The sequence below is a fragment of the Odocoileus virginianus genome, chromosome 31 (assembly GCF_023699985.2).
Source record: "Odocoileus virginianus isolate 20LAN1187 ecotype Illinois chromosome 31, Ovbor_1.2, whole genome shotgun sequence".
Taxonomy (NCBI): Eukaryota; Metazoa; Chordata; class Mammalia; order Artiodactyla; family Cervidae; genus Odocoileus; species Odocoileus virginianus.
The window spans coordinates 30,034,366-30,054,498 of record NC_069704.1 but is presented as its reverse complement, the minus strand read 5'-3'; the positions used below and the strand labels follow the sequence as shown (position 1 = coordinate 30,054,498).

The window sequence follows — 20,133 nt, the reverse complement described above, 5'->3', positions numbered from 1 at the left end:
GCCACAGTCTGTCGTCGAATCCCTGAGACTCAGCAGAGGGAGTCACCTCGCTTTTTTGTTGTTATTTAGTCGCTAAGTCATGTCTGACTCTTTGTGACCCCATAGACCGTAGAGGCCAGCAGGCTCCTTTGTCCTTGGGATTTCCCAGGCAAGAATACTGGAGTGGGTTGCCATTTCCTCCTCCGGGGGATCTTCCCGACACAGGGGTCGAACCCGTGTCTCCTGCTTGGTGAGCGGATTCTTTACCACTGAGCCACCTGGGAAGCCCCTCAAAACTTCTTTGTTGTAAAATAAGACAGATTTTCTGTTTAAGAAAGGACAGGGACAAAAGAACTTGGTGAATTTGACAAACGCCTTTGTAGCCCCATTGAGATCTAGAAACAGAACTTCAGAGGCCACCCCAGAAGCCCCCAGTGGCCTGTCCCAGCCACAGTGCACCCCAACCCCCCACCCCAAGTGTAAGCCCCACTCTGTAGTTCTCTAAGCATTTCCTTCCTTGCCTTTCTTTGATGTCTTTCTCACCTACGAGCCAGCAGTCACATCTAGTTATCTCTTCAGGACGTGGTGCTTCCTTGACATCCACCCCTGCCTTGGATGAGAAAATCCTACTTGCCCTTCTTCCCCTCCCACCTGTGCTGCCCTCCTCCAGCTCTAGGTCTTCTTGCTGCTGTTCCACCCAACCTGGCCAGCTACCCTCCCACTCTCTGCCCCCTGCTCCTTTCAGAAGTCCCATGGCTGCAGCTGCACCTGGGAACTCAGACCTGCATCCGGTATCTCCAGCCCTGTTTGACCCCTGAGCACTAGGACCAAGCCTTGCTATTTCTGCTGTCTCAGGGCCTTTGCACTTGCTGTTTTGTTGTTATTGTTATTGTTTTTGTTTTCCTTTTGCAAAACTTCCTTGGGTATCCAAATGGCTTGCTCTCTCACCTCCTTCAGGTTTTGACTCAAATGTCACCTTCTTAATGATGTCAGCCTCCTAGACCACTGTGCATGACGAGGAAGGCAGAAAGTGCTGGGCTCACTTGTGGGCCAGCTTCAGAGCTGGCACCTTGCTTAGCATGAGACTGGGATGAGGAGATCTAGCTCCTACCCCTTTCCTTCTTGGACGGAAAGATGGGGAGGGGGACGCTGGGGACACTCTCAGCTCTTTTTTTGTTAATGACTGCCGCTTCCTTTTTCTGCTCTTGGTGCTTCATTTATTTGTTTTTCTCTAATCTGCTCAAGAACCATTGCCGTAGAGTGTCATTTCTCATCTCATGGATGAAGAAACCCAGGCTCTAGGAGGCCAAGTGACTGACCACAGAGTCTGGGGGGGGCGGAATCTGAATTAAACCTGGTGCTTCTCACTCTAGAGTTCAGCCTCTTTCCAAACACTGGCAAAGAGTTCTTTTGGAAGCTGAACAGTGTCCTTCAGAGCAATACTTTTTGCAAACTGTAAAGTACCATGCAAACATAAGGAAGTATTGGTGGAGTTTTCCTGTCATTTGAGAGACTTGACTGCAGATAGTAACTTTGCCAGTGAACAAACATCCTGTGTCTGTGTGCTATGCAGGTCGAAGGCCTTTGAGAGAAATCTATGGTCAGTCACACCAGAAGACAGAAGATTTTAGGTTGGGGCTCAGGTTTCTTCCAACTGAGGCAATGGTTCCAAAGCCTATTGGAACCATTGCCTTAGTTAGAAGCCATTCTGCTGGCTGCACAATAGAATCACCTGGGAGGGCTTAGAACCCTGATGTCCAGGTCACACCTCAGAAAGGTAGAAGCTGAGTATGCGGGTAGGAACCAGGCAGCAGAAGTTCTTAAAGACCCCAGTGATTCCAGGGTGCCATGAGGTTTGAGAAGTAAGGCCTGTCCTTATCATGTCAGTATGGACCTAGACAGTTTGGTATGACCCCCTTGTTTGGATGCAGTGTCTGAAAACTTACCTCATTCACCCCAAAGCAAACTAGAAGCTTTTATCTGCCCACGGGGGCCACTGCAGGACTTGACAGTGGGGAGTGGGCAGAGAGAGGTGGGCAACAGGAGTGTAGAGCATGCCTCTTGGGAGCACCCACCAGAGCTCCGACCACAGCCTATGACCATACTTCTCAGCTGGGCAGTTTCACTGCTCAGGAAACATTTGGCAATGTCCAGAGACACTGACTTCCCTTGTGGCTCAGATGGTAAAGGGCTTCCCTTGTAACTCAAACGGTAAAGAATCCACCTGCAAAGTGGGAGACCTGGGTTTGATCCCTGGGTTGGGAAGATCCACTGGAGGAGGGCATGGCAACCCATTCCATTATTTTTGCCTGGAGAATCCCCATGGACAGAGGAGCCTAGTGGGCTACAGTCCATGGGGTCACAAAGAGTCAGACATGACTGAGCGACTAAGCACAGAACAGAGACGCTGGGTTGGCACAGCTGGTGCAAGGGAAATCTGCTGGTGTCTAGTGGTGGAGGCCAGGGTACTGCTTAACATCTCACAGTGTACGGGACAGCCTCCCACGGCAGGGAATCGTCCTGGCCAGAATGTCAGCAGTGCCAAGGCTGAGATGATGTGCTGGTTGGGATTGTGACCTGGGCTGCGAGATTGGCAGGTGTGCCGTCAGGCAGATCCGGGCATCCCCCCGCTTCCTCGGGAATGGTGCTTGAACTGTCCCTAGTAAACACTGACAGATGGGCCAAAGACTGCTTAGTCTTCTCATTTAAGAAATATTGCTTTTATCTCTTTGGAAATTGCTTCTCACCTTTTCTACTCTTAAATTTGTAATGATTCCTAAGCTGCAGTAGAGCAGTCCCTCAGTCTCCGATCCCTGCTCTGTGGTGGGTGAACAGCCAGCATTCCCACCGCCCGGGAGCTCTTCGGAGGTTACTACGCCCAACGCTCTGACACTATGAGGAGGCGCTCGGAAAACGTTAGCCGTCATCGTGCATGTTCACAGCCTGGAAACAAATTTGTTCAGTATGAAACTGCAGCCCTGTGAAAATTCCCCAATTAAAATGCAAACGCTGAATTGCTGTGGACCCTTATTTCCCCCCTTTTATGTCTCACTGAAGATCTTCAGATCCAAATTGTCTGTAAAACTCAGCTTTTTCTTTGAAATGCACAGTAATTAACCAGTAACTAGCTTGATAGGAGTGCTGAGGTTTGTCCCTGGAAGGATTCTAAGACATTAGCTTCCACTAACTAGAATTTGGCAGCTAATGACAGTCTTTATCGTTGGCCTAATTGGAGGGAGGTTCAGGATGCAGAGTAATCTGCCTGCTAATGAGGTTCCTGGCTTGATTAAAGCCTGTGGACCTGAGACATCTTGCCTTTGGACCTCAAGCACCAATGCATGTTTTTTCCTACTTTTCTCATCTTCCTTGTCTGGACAGTCAGTGAAATAAGGATTCCACAGAAAAGGGAATAATTCAGGACAGGGTCTTTTGTCCACCTTATTTGCTTCTGATGCCTGTTACACTGTTTCTGTCTCAGAAGGTGATGTTGGTGTGTGGAACACACAGTTCTCTGCAGTGAAGGAAAAAACTAATCATTTATCTCCAACAGGATGGAAAGACAGCAGAAGATCTTGCGAAATCGGAACAGCATGAACATGTAGCTGGTCTCCTCACAAGACTCCGAAAGGTGAGAAATTTTGTGCTCTGAAATGCTCTGTGCTTTTTATGTGAAGAATGCTGTCTTGTCCCTTATGATCGCTGAAAATGAACACTCTGTTAGACACACAGGTGGTACCGAAAGGCACCTGTCCTGGGCTGTGGTTTGCTTATCAATTTGCATAAACGTGTCAGCTCCCTCTCTGGTTTCTTCTTCTGTGTTAGGACTTGGAAATCACTGGCCTCTTTTTGTGATGTCTGTGTCCAATTTTCCTCCTCTCACCCTGTCTATAATACCTGCCCCCTGTGAAGTAGAAGGGAAATGAAAAAGCCGACCCTGCTTCTTTCTTTCTTAATGTTTCGAGCTCCAAAATATCACATATGCTCCAGCTTATCCAACATCATGGCTTAAGGTTTAAGAAGACATGACAAAAATAAATAAATGCAGGTATGCCATTTCAGCCCACATCACAACAGTGTGTACTGAGAGACTTCAAAATAGTCACACCCTTTAAGTTAGGGATTCTCTGTCTGTGACTCTATCCTAGAGAAATGAAAGAAAGGCATTTAAAAAAAAGTTGTATGCACGAAGATGTCCATTGTAGCATTATTTATAAAAATTGACAATAAAAATTGTAAATGTTGGATGACCAAAAATAATGTCTGATAAACTGTCATACAGCTATAAAATAGAATGGATTTTGGCCTTTAAAATGTTCTTGAAGAGGTTTTAGTAACAGGAATTTAATGTTTAGGATGTTCCTAGGCTGCAAAGCAGAAGATGAATTATGTGCACATTATAATTCCAGCTATGTTTGTTAAAATACATAGAAAGAAAATGTTAACAGTGGTGTCTTTGGGTTTTGCTTTCTTAATTAACAGTCTCTTCTTTAAACATAACTTTTTCCCAAACTTCCTATAATAATCACGTAATAATTTTTTTAAAAAGGAAAAATGTTATAGAAATTTTAAAAATTACTCAGTTAATTTAAGTGTTCATGAAACAGTATTATTATTTAAAATAAGCTCAGGGTATCCTACAAAGATCCTGCCATATAAATTGAAAAGTGCCTGGGGGAGGGATAAAAATGTCTTAACTTTCACAGCTACTAAAAGTTTGAATTGTCATAGTGGTCCCCTGGTCCTGATTACAGGGGAAGGGCAAGGGGACACACGCAGAGGTTGCAATGATTTCAGTGCTTGGAGTTGGCCGGGAAGATAATGGACTTTCACACCTTTGTGCTTTGGAGTCTGTGAGCTGATCAACACAGATCCTCCAGGCCACTGCTGGGATTCAGTCTCCCCTTTGATCTAGAATTTCTGGAAAGAGACCTGCCTTATTCACACGTTCTTAGAGGAAAAACTTAAATTAACTCTGGACTTCATGTTCTCCCACTCTGTACCACCACAGACTATCTCACTGTGAGGGAGAATTTGAACTAGAAAAGCAAGGGAAAACTTTGTTTACAAGCAAAACAAGAGGCAAGGGGTTGGGGGGGCGTAGGGTTGCAGGAACCTATGAGTCTGTCAGCAAATCAACAATGAACTTTCGCATAAAATCTCCTAATCTTAAAATTCACTTTATTTGAAGTGATATTCAGCCAAATGAAACACAACTTTTGGCCAGATTGACTCAGAGGCCACCAGTTGCAACCTCTGACTTTTGGTGGATTTTATTTTAGGGACCCCCGCATTTGAGTATAGAATTCTGTTTATAGACAGATTATCACACTTTAAGGGATTTTTTTTTTAATGTAAACAGTATCTTTTGCTTGTTTTTTAATATTTATCTATTTGGCTGCACCGGGTTTTAGTTGCAGCGTGTGGGATCCAGTTCCCTGACCAGATATCAAACCCGGACCCCCTGCATTGGGAGCACAGAGTCTTAGCCAGTGGACCACCAGGGAAGTCCCATAATAAGGGCAGTTTTAAATTGATTCCCCGTTATAATATTCATTCATCGTGGAAAGAAACCAAAGCAAATCTGGCCTTTCCACAGTTTGGGTGAGTACACATTTTTACAGTTAATACCTCTAGTATGGTCCACTATGAGGAAGAAACACTTTATTAGGCTCAATACCTTAGCAGGTATATAAACATGCTGAGTCAGGTATTCTGAGGTTCCCCGAATTCCACAAAGCAGGATTTTGACCTGCCTGCCTCCCCTGGTGCCATCGTCCTGCTCTGAGCCCAGTGTCGTCCTTGCGGGTATTTTGTGGGCTCGGCTGGTGCACGGGCAACCCCTCTCACAAGCGTAGCACTCTGGACAGTACTGTTGCCTCTTACTTTCTTGGCTTGGAGTGCGGTTCATCATCTCAGAAACGCCTGTTACATAGCAGTTCTCCAGGGAAAGGAGCAGCCTGTTCATCTTAAAGCAGAGATCAGCTGCAAGCCATGATCTTCCATGGTTTAATGGTCACCCCAGGAAACACCCTCTTCTGGCCAAGGGACAAGGCTCTTCCTTGGACTGTGCTGTATTTTAGTGCCCATCTACCCCTTAGGAAGATACTTTTATTTAAAAACGTTACTATGCTAGATACAAGCCCAGATGTCCATTACAGCAGGTCAGAAACCACAGACAAATGCCATTAAAAAAGACAGGAAGGACAGCACTCTACAAGATAGCCACTGTTGGGTGGATTGGATGGGTGGGGCTCAAAGCACTTCTTCCCGTTATCTGATTCCTGTATTTCTTACTGTGCTTCAGCTACTTTTATCATTAGGAATATAAATAGTAAGTGACACCACATGCAGTTCAGGGAAGGGTGGAGGTCTCCAGACTGGAATTTTGAATTCGGTGTGGCATGGGTTCTTATACGGTCACAGTTTGGGGCTTTCCTTTTTTTTTTTTTTCCTTCCATTAATTTGTACTTTTGCTTTTTGATGTCTAGATTTTCTCAAGAGGGGTGGAGAAGGAATATTACAGGGTTTAGTCTTTTACCATTATCCTATGATTTTTGTAAGGAGATAAAGAAAGTCATTGCAATGCCTGTGAAACATCGTACATCATCCCTCTTGGAGCCCAGAATCTACTGGGAGATTCCCCTCTTGTCTTTGTCTTCAGAGGAAAAATATAGGGTAAAGGCTGAGAGCACAGACTCAGGAGTCCCCGCTCTGCCACACCTTCATGCTGGGTGAACTAGCAATCTGCTTATCAGGCTGGGCCTCAGTTTCCCTGTTTGTTAAATGGGGAGTACAGTGTTACTCACGGGATGGTGGTGAGGGCCAGGCGGGTGGTGTAAATGATGTCCTTAGAGCAGTGCCTGCACGCCGTGAGCACCGTGTGTTTGCCACAGTCGGCATCCTAGCTCGCATCCTGCAGACCACCCTCCAGGTCCAGGGGAACCATGGAGGTTTCCGTGGGGGCCCCCTCTTGTGACCCAGCCCCCAGGAGCAGATGTTGGGGTGTCAGCAATGGCAGCCGTGGCAGGGTACGTTTGAGAGTCGTTTTTAGTAACAGCCACCGTCGATGTTCAGTGTGTGTGACAGCACTGTAATTTTACATCCCTGAGATGCGGATGTTCCTGCAGGAAACCCGGTCTCCACGAGGTTAAGCAACATGCTAATTACAGAGCAGAGACCCAGACCAAAACAGAAGTGCCTGCTTCCAAGGCTTGATCAGGGGCTCAGGACTCCTTCAGAGTCAATTCTTCAACAGCCCAAGATGGTCCTTCCCTCCAGTGGGGTCACCCACTTGGTGGCAGACACAGGTCACTTCCCTAGAGGTAATGCAGAGCCCTGGGCCCTTCAGCGGTGCCTCCCCAGCTTCATGTTCGACAAGATCCATATAATCATTTGCTTTAGTCATGCCTTCAAACGACTCTAGACCTCAGCTTTCCCATTAGCCAGAAAGGGAGGAGTTGACTGCCAAACATTTCTGACCATCCTCTATCTTTAAAAAAAAAAAAGTAAATCCCAAAATAAATAACTGCTTGGGATTTCGGGACACCCAGTACTGGAACTTGGTTCTTGAAAATGATCATGATGTCCCAATGTGTCCCTGGAGAGTGCATCACAGAGGACTCGTGGGCGGTTGCCTCAAGGAGCAGGCTCTACCTGCAGAGAAAGCCAAGAAAGGCGATTTGTTTGCAATCGTAACCTGGATCATCTGCAGCAAGAGACTGCCCACCACCCTGTACAGAGGGTGAGGGGAACGAAAGAAGATAATTTACACTGAGGGGCATTTTATCACCATTTCTTTCAGTGTCATTTTCTGTTCCAGGTTGTAGTGTTTCTTACCAGGATGCTGTCAGAATTTGGGGGTGGGTGGACCTTCCTGTCCTTGCAGGATGCAAGGACCCCCAAGGATCTAATGTCAAGCATCCCCTCCCACATTCATTGTGGAAACCAAAAAACTGCCTCTGTACCTTTCCTGACACCCCCAGGGTTGGTGCCACCCTCTGCCCACCCACCCCACACGCACCCTAAGCGCAGTCACTGGGTGAAGTCTGTGTCTGGGACAGCAGTGGGGGTTGGCCGTAAGTTGCCTTGCTCTGCCATTTGGTTTCTCAGGGCCAAATTAGCAACAGAAATGCTACAGAGAGGTGTTTTCACCTCTCACCAGTTGTCAAGCCTAGGAACGTGTTCTTAAACATCTGTTAAGGGTAAGCCATGGAGCTGGCTCTTCTGAAAACAGAACCAAAGTCATCTTGTTGAGCTGCATGGGGCAGCGGAGGGTGGGCTGGAGGAGAGTGAGGGGAGATGACATCCCTAACGCAGGGGGCTGACCATGGGAGGTGAGACCTGCGGCCAGTGCGTCTGCATCCGGGCAGGTAGGGGAGATGGGAGCCGAGCTGGGGCTTGTGAGGGAAGGAAGAACACAGCACATCTTCCTCTCTGACCCAGTTCAACAGGAGATGATGGGGTGGTGGCATGCAGGAGCCCCTGGTAATGTCTGGGAGAGCCCACCATACACGTCTCTCCCCAACTGCATGTTCAGTGCCATCACATTCGGGGCTGAAATCAGCTGTGGTAGTGGTATTTACACCACAGGAATCAGCAAACACTGGTCAGGCTTCACCTTTTGCCCGAAACCCCAGCCCACTCCCCCCGCCATCCCCTGCACTGAGCTGGTCTCCCAGCACACCATTGCTTTAGGGGTCTCTGGAGGCCCCCTTAGCTCCTCCATGCATGGTAGGTATCACTTTCTTATAAGACGCTGCACCCTCTACTGTCCTCTGTTCACCCCCACTGCTAAACAAAGCCCCCTTCAGCCCTCCAAACCTGCTCAAGAGCTCTGTGGTTACTTAGCCAAACCAGTTCTCCTCCTAGAAAAAGGGGAGCTTGTTATAACAGGCGGGGAGGGGGGTTCCACTCGGGTTTTGTACTGGCATCCATTTTTGCTATCATATCAAGGTCTATTCTTTCCTGATTTTAAAACACTAGTTTTAAGGGGTTTGAGGAGTCAGCTTATTTTTATTTTGTTTGATTGTCCTTCTAATCAGCTTTTCTGCAAACTGATATTAAAAATAGTTGCTTTTCCTAAGTCTGAGACTAGATGGTGAAGAAAGATGCCCAGGAATAGTTTGAAAAAATAGGACAAAGTTGGGAGCTTGCCCAAAATTTAGAATTCATCACAAGTAAACTGCATTTGCATAATTAAGAGTTGCTGCTCCCATCCTGTGGGTCTAATTGCATCCTGCCACGTGCAGAGAGCCACGTCACCACTCCATTCTCTTATGTATCTTTCCCAGACAGGAGATGGCTCTCGATCTCCCATCAATCTGCTGTTTAGTCACTTTTGCCAATGAGAAAGTGAAAGCTGAATTGCCAGGGGGTAGAAGGTGCTGGAAGAAAGGAAACTAGGAACCGGTGTCGACTAAAAAATATAGTCAGAATGCGAAAGTAGAGTTATTTTATTTGGTGGGAATGTTTAGGACTCTGAGCCAAGGAGACAGCATCTCAGTAGCTCTGAGAAAACTGCTCCAAAGAGGCAGGAGGGGAAGTCAGGCTGTATACAGTTTTGTAACAAAGGGAGCAGGCATTTTGAACACCTAACATTGGGTATCAAGTTAAGGAATTTAGCATCATATGTATGGGGAGATGCAAGCTTCTGGGCTCACTGAATTCATTCCTTTCAAAGGCAGCTGAGCTTTCTAGGGCCAATCCTGTTTCCTTGTTCACCTTGCTTCTTGCATTCCCCTAGCTCCTCAGCAATCACCCTTGGGGGTGGCAGCATCTGCACTTTTGGGAGCTCTCATTCACATTTGGAGGCCAGAAATCGCTGGTGGCTGTGACATTTCTGGTTTATTAATATGGCAGGAGATATTTTAATTTCACACCAGGGTTCACCAGGGCTTCAAAAGGCAATACAGTTACCAAAGAATACTCCTTTAAAAGATAATCACAGTATCTACCATAGGTCAAGAACTATGAGAGACCAAGGGAAGGAAAGAGGCAAGACCAGTCAATAAACAAATAAGAAAATGTGAGATAGGTCAGGGGGTGGCAAACAATAACCATAGAGCCAAAACCGGCCCCTCACCTGCTTTTGTAAATAAAGTTTTATTGGAACAGAGCTACACCCCTCTATTTTCTCCTGTCTATGGCTGGTTTCTAGATGCATACATGGCAGTCACAACAGAGACCCCCAGGTTCTTTACAGGAACTGGCCAGAGGAGAAGGCGGAGGGAGCAGTGAGTGAAACAGGTCTGAGAAAAGTAAAGAGTTAGAAATAGCTCTAAAAGGAGGGAGCGACTGGGGCAGCAGCAGAGTTCGAGTGTGATTGTTGGGGCAGAGGACGGTGCCGGAGGTGAGCAGAAAGACAGGCCTGGCTTGGAAAGATGATCGGGTACTGGCCCAAGTGTGTTAAGTAAATTGTTCAATCGCTCAGTCGTGTCCTATTCTTTGCGACCCCGTGGACTGCAGCACGCCAGGCTTCCCTGTCCTTCACCAGCGCCCAGAGTTTGCTCACACTCATGTCCATCGAGTCGGTGATGCCACACAACCGTCTCGTCCTCTGTCGGCCCCTTCTCCTCCTGCCTCGGGATTTCCCTCCGACTGCTCAGACCCAGAAGCCAGAGAGAAGGTGGTCTTGGCAGCCAGGCGAGATGGGACGGCTGCTTGGACTGGTGCTGTTCAGGCTGTTACTTTGTGAGCTCGGGGCAGGAATACAAATGAGAGCCCGCTTTCCTGTGTAAATATTTGAAGTATGTGGTTAAAGCTAACGGGGACGTTCTGGCCTCCCACTTTCACAAATGCCCCTCTGTGAGCACCTGGGAGCCTGAGTTCTGGTTTCAGGGTCTGGTTCCTCAGGGTCCCCGCTGCTTCCCCTCCCACCTTCCCAGCCTGCACGCGAGGCCTTGCTGCGTCCCAGCCACACCCACCAGCCTGGGGGGTCAAGGGGGCCGGGACACACGAGAATATTTTGAGGTGTGAGTCAAGACTTAGCGAACCCAGAAGTCCTGACCCTCCTCTCCTCTGGGCAGCGTCCCTGCTCACGCTACCCTGGCCCGGCCAGTGAGGGCCTGACCAGACTGGGCACTGGGGCATCTTGGAGCTTCTGTTAAATACAGACCACACTCCGCCTCCAAAGAAATCCACATTCTTCCACCTTCTCGAGCTAACCAGGAGCACACTCTATACCTCTTGTTGCTCCCTCTCTGCATCAAAACCAGAGTGTGCATTGGAGGGCACACACACTTAGGCTGCTGGAAGCTGCCTTCTTGGGGACAGATGCTAATCTGAGCACGCCACTCGTCCCTGCTGCGGCATCTAATGGTGAAAAGTGGAAGTGCACCACCCAACAGCAGGAGAGAGACGGCAGAAACTTCTTGTTGCAGAGTTGTTAAGTCACTCAGTGTCTTTGTGACCCTTTGTGACCCCATGGACTGCAGCACACCAGGCTTCCCTATCCTTCACTGTGTCCTGGAGTTTCCTCAAACTCATGTCCATTGAGTTGATGGTGCCATCCAACCATCTCATCCTCTGTCACCCCCTTCTCCTCCTGCCTTCAATCTTTCCCAATATCAGGGTCTTTTCTAATGAGTTGGCTCTTCGCATCAGGTGGCCAAATTACTGAAGCTTCAGTATCAGTCCTTCCAATGAATATTCAGGGTTGATTTCCTTTAGGACTGACTGGTTTGATCTCCTTGCTGTCCAAGGGACTCTTAAGAGTCCTCTCCAGTACCACACCTCTGTCACAGAAGGCTGTCTCAAATTCTGTGTTCAGATTCTTCGCGGTTCTTAGTGAGCACCAGCAGGGAGGGGCCCTCCTCAAGGATGAGGTTAGATTTCCTTTGACTGAAGACTCTAGTATATTCTGCTTGTCCTAGACTTTAAGCAGTTTCCCAGGCCATCTCCCAAAGGGCAAAGTAAAAGGTGAGAGTCCCTCCCAGTCTAGGCCAGCAGCTCCTGACTGCAGGGGAAGGGAGGGCAGGGAGATGTGTGAAGGCCTTTGGCAGAGAGCAGGAATGTGGGATGGCTTGCAACCCCTAGACCTGTTTCTTCGGCCCTCGAAATATTTTTCTCACCTGCCTGCCATTCATCTCCACTTGAAAGGTGAGAATGTGTGTGTGTTTGTGTGATCATCCCAGAATCAAGGACACTGTAAAAGCTGAGCTGTCAGTCCCATGAAGCAGTATTTTCTTGGACAAAACAAGATTTCTTGAGGATTGTTATATTTGGGAAACAGCATGAGAGCTAGTGATGGGTTCTGACATGAACGCAGTCCCTGCAGAAAAAGGTTCAATCTGTATTTCTGATTAAAAAAAAAAAAAGACGCTCCCCTGGAGCTCCCCAAGGGCATGGAGCCTGTTAACACAGGCCAGCAGTCCAACTCATTTGCTTAGGAAAAATGAGGTGCCCGAGTGTACCCTTTGTCCGTGCAAATCCAGAGTGGGGAGGCAGGGTGCACGCTCATCCTACTGACCCTTTTCATAGCAATGACTTATAAGCCTTACTTTAAATCAGGACTCTGCACTAAGTGGGAAGTGTTTTCTTAGTGGAACAAACTGGAAATGACCCTTGTTGGCTATTCATAGTCCTTGTTGGATATTCATATTCATATTCATATCATATTCATAATAACTGAAGCACAACCCAGCTTTGAGTATCTGTTCTCAACTTTGTAAATCCTTGTTTACTCCACCTTGCTCACCACTCCCCTTCTAGAAACCCATCACCTCCCTTTCAGGGACAGCAGTGATAGAAAGGAAACCTAGTTCTGTCTTCTCCTTGGTCAAGAAAGGGCCTTGACCTCTCTGAGCCTTGGTTTCCACATCTGAAAGGTAGAACGACCACATTAATCACAAAGGTTTCTTTGCAGTTTAATGAGGAATGTGAGTAAAAGCCCAGCATAAGCTGAAAGATACAAACCTGAAAGTTACTGCTGCAGACAGGAACTGCATCTGTCACAACTCCTAGGCGTGTTCATGAAAGAATACTTCAGGACCCTTGTTGAAAACAGTAGGATTGACTATTTGGGGGTATTGCAGTGGGTGTGGAGCAGAGGAAAGAGATCAGCTCAACCCCAACTTCAACAAGGACAAGCGGGGATTTACAACCAAGGAATTGGGTGGGGTTCATGGATGGAAAATCACTAAGGCAAAACCCAAAGGCTAAGGGGTTTCTTGCTAGACCCATGCCTTGGATTCTTTCATGAGATGGTCAGCCAGCTGAGGCCACAAGAGGAGAGGGAAGGGAGGCTTGGGGGAAATGCAGTTGTTTATATCATTGGTCCCAGAGAGACAGGGATTAGGGTTGGGTCATGGAGCTCAGACTCAGTTAAGCAGGGGGAAGCAGAGAGCCGCTGGGGCAAGTGCTTTCCTGGGGTCAGGGTGGGTACACAGGAAAGGTGCAGGGCGTGTCACTGGGGTCACAGTGGGAGGGTAGGAAGGGGAACCTGTGGCTGAGCCCACTTACACACGGGTGCACCTGGGCTGGCGCTCACATGTTTTGTTTGTGGGGACATTGAAGCTGCAGAAACATAGAAAGCTTTAAAGATTATAATACTCATCAGGATTCTTGCTGAAGGCAGGGCAGGTGCTCAGATATCAATGTTGGGCATCATGAGTTTGCTCAGATATCAAGGGTAGGAGAATTCCTCGACTAACCAGGCTGACACAGCCCACCGTCACCAGTCCCTCTTCCCTCTTTCCTCCATTTCTGGGGCTGACTTGGGAAGCAGGCAGACAGACCACCAGCCACTGCTAGCCCACCACTGCCCTGAGTGGAACTGGAAGGAGCGAGGAGGGCTCTCAACCCAGGCAGCACTGAGCAAGGCCGGGACACACCCTCTCGCAGTGGTGGGGGACAAGCCCACGTTGGTTCAGAGCAGCTGCTGGAAGCAACGGGGTAACACCTGTGTCCAACGGTTACCGCAATCTGCTCAGACTTGGGCTCAGACCTGCGGGACTCATGCAGGGGGAACAGAGGTGCCCTCACTCTTTCACACAAGACAGATGTGTTGGCCCAGCCTCACAGTGTCAGGATCAGGGGACACGGAACAGAATAGAGCAATGCTATGGGTAATGCCCCCAGATTCAATAATGGGACTAAAGCCAGAAGCAGGTTCTCTGCCTTTGCCCCATCTCAGGAGAAGCACATACTAGCTTCACACAAAGAATCTGTCCATGTTAGTTAGCCATGTGTCATGGACTAGGTGGAGAACCTCTTTATTTATTTGTGAGATACTCCTAAAGGAGGGAGCTGCTCACAATTCAGACACTCACTGTGCAGTGGGTGATGCTAGTGGTAAAGAACCCCTCTGCCAATGCAGGAGACATAAGACACGTGGGTTCGATCCTGGGTTGGGAAGATCCCCTGGAGGAGGGCACGGCAACCCACTCCAGTGTTCTTGCCTGGAGAATCCCATGGACAGAGGAGCCTGGCGGCCACAGTTCATAGGGTCGCAAAGAGTTGACACAACTGAAGCAACTTAGCATGCAGCACACACTACTTGAAGATAGAAGGGCTAGTTTGAAGATGAAATTATAATGAAAGGTGGTAAATTGGCTTCAGGGTTCATAGGCTTATCTGCCACAGTAAATGGCATCAGGGAGAAGCCAGTGCCCCATTTCTTCTTGCCTGATCAGCAGCACCCCAAAGAGTAACTGCCTCAGAACTTTTCAACTCCTGTGCTGACTTGGGTCATAATTCAGGGGAAGGGCTGGCAAGATACTCCAGCCCTTTCCACCCAATGCAGAGTTTTGTCTCAGTACCTGCTGAGATTTGAGGTTAAAAGAAGAAACCCAATAAGGACAACCTCAAGTTCTACAGATCACTGTCCAAACTGTGGTTTCCAACCCTAGGAGAACCAATACTTTGTAACAGCGGTCCCCAACCTTTTGGATAGGGGAGTGGTTCGGGCAGTAATTCAAACCCTGGGGAGCGGCGGATGAAGCTTTGCTGCTCACCTCCTGCTGCGCTTCCTGGGTCCTAACAGACCAAGGACTGGCGGGGGGTTGGGGACCCCTGCTTTATAATGTACATATTGTGATGCCGCCGTTACTGTCCTGAAATAAAACTCAAAGATAACAGTATACCTACTGAGGTAATTTTAAAAGATCAACAGAATGGCCTAACTGTAATAGAACAAAGACATCAAAGTAATATACATGTGGTATCATAGAATGTGTTTCAGTCTATAAGTGCAGAGCACAGGCGATGAGGAGGCGTTGTTAACTTGACAGACGCTTGGGCCCATCCACAGAATCACCGGATGTAACACTACAGATGCCGTGGATGTTGGAGGGACAGCAACTCGAAACAGCAGCAACAGGCTGACATTTTAGAAGTGGGGATCAGAGCTTCTGAAAGATTAAGCGGAAAAGGATGTGTGTATAATTCCACCAACGTATACAATAGTTGCACTCTTGAGAAAGTCAGTATGTATTAAACCATACCTTCTCAAAACCCTCTGGGTCATATTAAAATGCAGTTAAGTCCTAAGTTCAGATGATCACAAACAAGTTCTTTCTCTTAGATAAATGCTCAGCAGACACTCAGAAGTCAAGCAGACTCGGGAGAACTCGTCCCACTCAGAACACTATTTGTACATGTCAGGAGCCCAGCACCACCCTACCCACCGCCCCCCCGAGCATCCCCCAGCGCTGAGAACTCAAACTGCCACCAGCCATCTTCAAAATGCCAGCTCCTGGGTGGTGTTCCCCTTGTCCAGAAAGATGGCTTGGAGTTTACCAGGAGGAAATGGGGGAGGGAAGGCGGGGGAGTTGTGAGTTTGTTACTAAGGCATGAGCATGCCCTAGGGCTCCCACCCTTGGTTGTTGGTGGGAAATGTAATAACAGCTCAGGCGGAGGAGATGAGCACTAAATCAGCACCTCCTAGGATTTAGGTCTGGAAGCAGGGGCCCAGCCAGGCCTGAGATCGCGCTGGAAGGACAAGGCAGAGCCTGAGCTCTGAGGCTTTCCTGCATGGGTCACGCTGAGTACCTCATTTATGCAGCACCTCTTTATTGTCCTACATGAGCCAGGTGCTGGGGATACCGTCCTGCCCTCAAGCTGGCCTCTGTTTTAGAGGGGAAGGGTATCACATGATTACCCTCCAGTCCAGTGGGGTCACGATGGAGAACCACATGTGGGCTGGAGCCTGCCGTCGAGGAAACTTCCGGGAGAGATCACAGCAAGACAGGTCTCCTAGGATGCAAGGAGTTAACAGGCTAAAGCCTAGGGCGCCATCGTGGGTAGGGGAGAAGGACTCGTCCTCAGGCTGCAAGGAAGAGGCTGTTATTACAGAGCTGGGAGCTGAGAGCCAAGAGGATGCGTGAGGCCAGGATGGAGCGAGGGTGGCATGACCAGTGTTCCGCCATGTAGCCCTTGAGGTGGGTTCTCCGGCTGCACAGAGCTCCTCGCCAGCACCATCCCTTCAAAAGCACCCGTGCTATATTTGATAGCACATTGTTCGTGTGTCTGTCTCTCCTCAAAGCTGTGGATCTGGGGCTGGTGTAGACGTTCCTGTTCTAGCACACAGGAGGTCCTCCACAAATGTTTATTGATGAATCTGTGCATCATCCAGGGCTGGGGAGACTTCTGCTTCTCCCTGTAGGGCTGAGAAAGAAGACAGCAGAAATGTTATCATGTCCTGCAGGCCCTTCCCCAACATTTAACTTTGTACCTTGTGACGCCCTTCATCTTGTACCTTCGGGATGTCGTCGAGGAGCAGGACTCTTCCACACAGAAGGGGCAGGTGCCCTGGCCGGTCTAACAAGGCCAGTCTAGACTGCTTCCCAGGAATTGTTCTCCCCAGTTCATTGTGTATCGAAGAGCAATAGAAGTGGGCAAATCCACTGAGACACAGCACATCGGTGGTTGCTAGTGGCAGGGCAGAGGGAGGGCTGGAAAGTGACCACCAGTAGGTATAGAAGTTCCTTGTAGGGCAGGTGAAAGTGCTTTGGGACCAAATAGCAGTGATAGTTGTACATGTAGTAAAAGCCGCTGAAAGGTCTGCTTTAAAATGGTTAAAATGGTGAATTGTATGTTATGCCTGTATGTGTGCTAAGTCGCTTCAGTTGTGTCTGACTCTTTGTGACCCTATGGACTGTAGCCCACCAGGCTTCTCTGCCCCTGAGATTCTCCAAGCAAGAATACTGGAGTGGGTTGCCATGTCCTTCTCCAGGGGATCTTCCCCACCCAGGGTTCAGACCTGCATCTCTTATGTCTCCTGCATTGGCAGCAGGTTCTTTACCACTAATGCTACCTGGAGAGCCTATATTATGTCTATTTTACATTAAAAAAATGTTAATGCAGTGGAGACAGAATAAGAAGTATCTACCACATGAGTAGAAATGGCAGACCTCCTAGAGTACAGACTTCCAGTTAGAAGTTAAATAAACCTTGGGGCTGTAATGCACGGCCGTTTGACTAGAGTTAATAATACTCTCCTGCACATTTGAAAGTTGATGAGAATAGATCTTTAATATTCTCATCACAAGAAAAAAAATATTTTTACTGTGGGTAGTGATGGATGTTAACTAGACTTACCATGATGATCATTTCACAATAGATACAAACATCAAATCATTTACATTGATTTGAAACTAATGTTACAAGTTACTTTTACCTTCATTTTTTTTTTTTTTTTTTAGAGGCAAAGAAAACTCACAGACCAAAAGGATGCATTGGGGGTCTTTTGTTTGTTTTGGGGGCTGTTTATGTTTTTGTTTATCTTCTGCCCTCGCTGCACAGCTTGCGGGATCTTAGTCCTCCGACCAGGGATCGAACCTGGGCATGGAGTCCTAACCACTGGACCCACACCCCCAGGGAAGTCCCAAGTAGCAGGGCAATCAGCCCTTGAACCGTGGCAATCAGCATGTGCGTTTTGCTCAGGGCCTGCTCTTCTCCCTGACTGAGGGCCCCGTTTCGTCTCTATTCAGGACACGCACCGAGGACTCTTCATCCAGCAGCTGCGACCCACACAGAACCTGCAGCCGAGAATCAAGCTGAAGCTGTTCGGCCACTCGGGGTCTGGGAAGACCACTCTGGTGGAATCTCTCAAGTGCGGGCTGCTGAGGAGTTTCTTCCGAAGACGCCGGCCTCGGCTCTCCTCCACCAACTCTGCCCGGTTCCCACCCTCGCCCCTGGCCTCCAAGCCGGCAGGTATGTGTGCACCCCACCAGCCCTTGTCTCTCCACTGGGTGCTTCCAAAGTCAAAGCCGGGGGGAGGGAGGGGGGGGGTGGCTTTGTTTTGAGCACGTGGCCAGAGGCTGACCGACTCCTGCCGTCCTGGTGGCTTCAAGGTGTGGGCCCCTGGCTCTTGGCCCCGTGTCCACCTCACTCTTGGACGGCAAGTACACCCTGCCCCCAGGCTAGCAAGGAAGGGCCTCGTTGAACTCACAGTCCACAGTCACAGACGCGCAAAATAGCACAACCGCATCGTATTCTGCTCAGGGACTCTGCCCTTGAAGACGCAAAGAACTGGGGCTGATACAAATTCAAGGCCGCACAGATGGGATACCGGCTCCCAGGATGGGTCTTCACCGCTAACGCTCTCTCCTTGGAATGCTGTGCACACATCCAGGAATGTGAGAACACAGAGCAACAAATCTGGGTGCATGGGGAGGCCCATCCACGTGTATCTGGAAGTGGGGTGGTGGTTTTGACATTTTCCTTAATGGTTTTTCAATTGGTCCATCTGCTCACCTGGACCCTGGTTGCAAAGCAGATGTTGCCATCTATCCCCACCTCCCACAGACACAATTTATCAGTGGGTCCACACCCAGAACTGCAGGGCGACCTGTCCCTCCCAGGGAGAAACACCTGAGATGACCAAGAGGAAGCTGAACAGTCTGGAGTGTTGTTTTTCCTGACTCCCCCCACCCCTTTTAGAGTAAGGGAATTAAGTTTTTCAAAGATAGGAATATAGACCTTCAGAGACTTTCTAAACAATGTCACTTTTGAAGCTCTGTGCCTCAGATTCGCTTTCTGTACATAATACAAAGCTGTCATATCTGTTACCTAGAATGGAAGCAGGTGTTTCAAAGTTTTGCTTCTGTGTAATTTCTCTCTCCATAAGGAAGGAGGTCTGGGCAGAATTAATAGGGTGAGGGACCATTGACTGAGATCTTAATGCCCCTTTCAACTTTTTCCCTCTGAGCACAGCAATAGGATTGAAACGAGGGTAAGAAGTACAGCCAACATGGACACATAATTAGAATGATTATAATATTGCTAACACATACTGCTAATGCAAACTGAGCCCTGACCGTGTGCCAGGAACTAGGCAAAATGTGGTACGTTTGACACCTCATTTAACCCACGTGACAGCTTTATTGGCAGCTTTGCCAGCCTTTTACTGAAGCCTTGCGGGGTCAGATACATGCCTAGAGTCACACAGCCGGCAGTTCATGAAGTGTCTGGCTCCGGAGCCAGGGCTCATTAATGACGCTTATAACTCCATCTGACTTGGGGCATATTTGTGCTCACATTTTCCATCTTCCACCGTAATTTTGCTCAATTTCAGGATGTAAGATAGGTTTATACCTTCTCGGAAGCCAGTAGCTTTCCGGATTTAACCATTAAGTTCAGCCTGTGTGTGTGGACGCTGCCAACCTTTGCTTGTTTCTAAGTGAGCTTCTCCAGCAGTTCCTGGTGTCGCCCCTAGAGGGAGCCAATTCTCACCTGCTGTGGGTAAGGTCACCCCAGGCTCAAGGACTTGAGGCTGGGAAGTGCAGCCGGAGGGAGGCAGAGAGAAACAAAGAGATGAGATCTATACAGATCCGTGATCTGGAATTTCCATTAGCCATATTAGATATGAATTTATGCTGCAGGGGGCTTCCCTTGTGGCTCAGCTGGTAAAGAATCTACCTGCAATGAAGGAGACCTGGGTTCAATTCCTAGATTGGAAAGATTTCCTGGAAAGGGGAACAGCTGCCTGCTCCAGTATTCTGGCCTGGTGAATTCCATGGACTTTACAGTTCATGGGGTCGAAAAGAGTTGGACACGAGTGAGCGACTTTCACACTTCACCTACGCTGCAGGAGCGCTTGGGCACACTTCAGGTGACACACAGGCTCTCCAGGAGGGAGAACAGCTCTGTCCTCACTTCTCAGAAGTCGGATCTCCATTCTTCTTCCTCTGATCAGTTCCCATGTCTGGAAGAATC

General features: G+C 48.4%; 1 protein-coding gene across 8 annotated transcripts in view; it reads left to right on the top strand.

Moving 5' to 3' along the window:
- The window catches only part of DAPK1 (death associated protein kinase 1), a 206,029-nt gene that overhangs the window by 167,129 nt on the left and 18,767 nt on the right, over nucleotides 1-20,133 (top strand). For all 8 annotated transcript variants that reach the window (XM_070459526.1, XM_020902140.2, XM_020902143.2 and 5 more), the window contains 2 exons: nucleotides 3,530-3,607; nucleotides 17,907-18,129. In XM_070459526.1, coding sequence (XP_070315627.1) covers nucleotides 3,530-3,607; nucleotides 17,907-18,129 — 301 coding nt within the window. The remainder of the gene's footprint in view (nucleotides 1-3,529; nucleotides 3,608-17,906; nucleotides 18,130-20,133) is intronic.